Consider the following 2,141-nt stretch of genomic DNA (forward strand, 5'->3'; position numbering starts at 1 on the left):
TGGGGTTGCCACAGTTCTATTCTGTCATGGCGTATGGTCCAGGCCTGGCCAATCAGAGCACAGCACCACACCACTCTGACAAATATGATTGGTTGAAAGGGGGCCCAGGACCTAAGCTGGTCCAATCACAGTAAACCTTAGTTAGAACTTTGCCTGGGAGAGACATTTGCTCTTTTTGGCTGAACTTGAACTTAGAAGGATGAAGCCCTAAATCACCTGCCTGAGAATGAACCAGGCAGCAGAAGGCAGAGCCCAGAGCTAAACAAGCCTTGATGACATCATTTGAATCCCTTGATCAAGCTGCACCTGAAATCATGATATCTCCAAACTTGAATCAATAAATTTATTTTCTGCTTAAGCAGGTTGAGTTGGGCTTTCTATTTGCAATAGCAAAAGTCCTGACTGGCAAGGTTTAAAAGTTTGAAGACTCTCACAGGTATGTGCAGCTCAGGATCCTGTGAGTGGAGCAGAAAGTCTTAAGAAATGGCAGGGGCCAGTTGAACCCAGATTTTCCATTGGCTGAGCAGATACCCCAAGAGACATAGAAAATTCGATTTGTTTTATGTTGTCCCAAAAGAGGAGAACTGAGGCCAGAGGAGCACACTTCTGAGACACTCATTTTTGCTGGGTAGAGGAACTCTCTGAAAAGCAGGACCATCGATATTAGAGCAGCCAGCCTCAGGAGGGAGTAAGAGTCCCATCTGTGAAGGTACACAGTTGTGGCAGCAACCATCTGGCCTGCAGTTTCCAGAGGGGAGTCAGGCATGGGGTGGGACTGGAATGAACGGGTAGGTGCTTCCATACGCGGCAGCTGGTACTGATGGCAGGAACACGGGGGTGGCTTAATGGGTCCTGGGGCTCCCCTCTGGCTCTCAGGAAGGCAGGAGCATGAGGGGCTTGGAATGCAGCACCTGCAAATTCACACCTTCCTGGCCTCAGGAGGCCTCCAGTACAGAAAAGACCATCAACGAAGCTCTGCAGCCATCTGCTAAGAAATGCCACAGGGAGGGGACAGCGTGGCCAGTCGGGGTGCCATCAGGCTTTGGGTGGGGATCCTGGAGGATCAGACCCATCTAGGTGGGAGCGCTGGGGTGCAACCTGGAAGGAAGATAAGCAGGGAAAGAGAATTTGGGGACATGCAGAATCCCCAACTCTCGCCTTCCTGGCTCACAGCTCGTGCCCACCTCCAGGCCTTTGCTCAAGGTTTGACTCCCAACAGGACTACTAATGCTCTCTCCTCACCTCACCAGTCCTCTCTGTCCTTCTGGTCCCACACCTCCAGGAGGCCTTGTGGGCTGCCTCCAACTCATTGGCACCCCACCATCTGCCCCCTAGGTCTCATAGCTCAGTCTCTCCCACCTCCACCCACATATGTGCGTGCAGGATCTCCCTGGCTCGACTGGGCTCTCCTAGGGCCAGGGACCAAGGCATCTTTTCCATCACCTCCTGCAGGAATGGGCAGAGTGGAGGCTCCGTGACACCCACTCCCTGGCCCGGGAGTAGGGGGTTACCAGGCATTCATTCATACCTTGGGCCTTGCCTCTGGAAGATGAGCTCCAGAGAGTGAGACTGGCCCAGACAAATAACAAGTAGGCTGGGGAAACTGAGGCTACCTCCATACCCACCTTCTTTCTGTCCTGGCCTCAATGTCACTCACAGTGAACCAAAGGCCACTGCTCAGCCAGGGCCTGCTACGTGTGGGAGTTGGGCACTAGAGGGGGAACTGTTACCCCTAGAGGAGGCTGCAGGCGCGCTTCTGCTGCCGTGTGGGCTGAGGGCACAGCACGGCCCGGATGGCTTCATCGAACACGGTTTTCAGGCCTCTCTGGGTGAGGGCTGAGCACTCCAGATATTTCACCGAGTCTGGTTGGGGAGATGGACAGGAGAGCCAAGGCTTCAGTCGGAGGGACTCTAGGCCAACACGCCTCCTACGCCATACAACCCCTCCCACGCCATACAACTCCTCCCATGCTATACACCCATCTCACCCCACACAACCCCTCCTACACCATACACCCCTCCCATGCCATACCCCCCTCCCATGCCATACGCCCCTCCCACGCCATACATCCCTCCCATGCCATACACCCATCTCACCCCATACAACCCCTCCCACGCCATACACCCCTCCCACGCCATAC

The 2,141-nt window shown here is 54.6% G+C and overlaps 1 protein-coding gene across 1 annotated transcript in view; it reads right to left on the reverse strand.

Annotated features, from left to right (window-relative positions):
* Window positions 1–329: 329 nt before the first annotated feature.
* RAC2 (Rac family small GTPase 2) overlaps window positions 330–2,141 on the reverse strand; it is a 19,281-nt gene continuing 17,469 nt past the window's right edge. The window contains exons 6-7 of the mRNA XM_023222065.1: window positions 1,731–1,863; window positions 330–1,098 (exon numbers count right to left, since the gene is read on the reverse strand). Coding sequence (XP_023077833.1) covers window positions 1,733–1,863 — 131 coding nt within the window. The 3' untranslated portion in view covers window positions 330–1,098; window positions 1,731–1,732. The remainder of the gene's footprint in view (window positions 1,099–1,730; window positions 1,864–2,141) is intronic.

The sequence above is a fragment of the Piliocolobus tephrosceles genome, chromosome 19 (assembly GCF_002776525.5).
Source record: "Piliocolobus tephrosceles isolate RC106 chromosome 19, ASM277652v3, whole genome shotgun sequence".
NCBI classification, from domain to species: Eukaryota; Metazoa; Chordata; class Mammalia; order Primates; family Cercopithecidae; genus Piliocolobus; species Piliocolobus tephrosceles.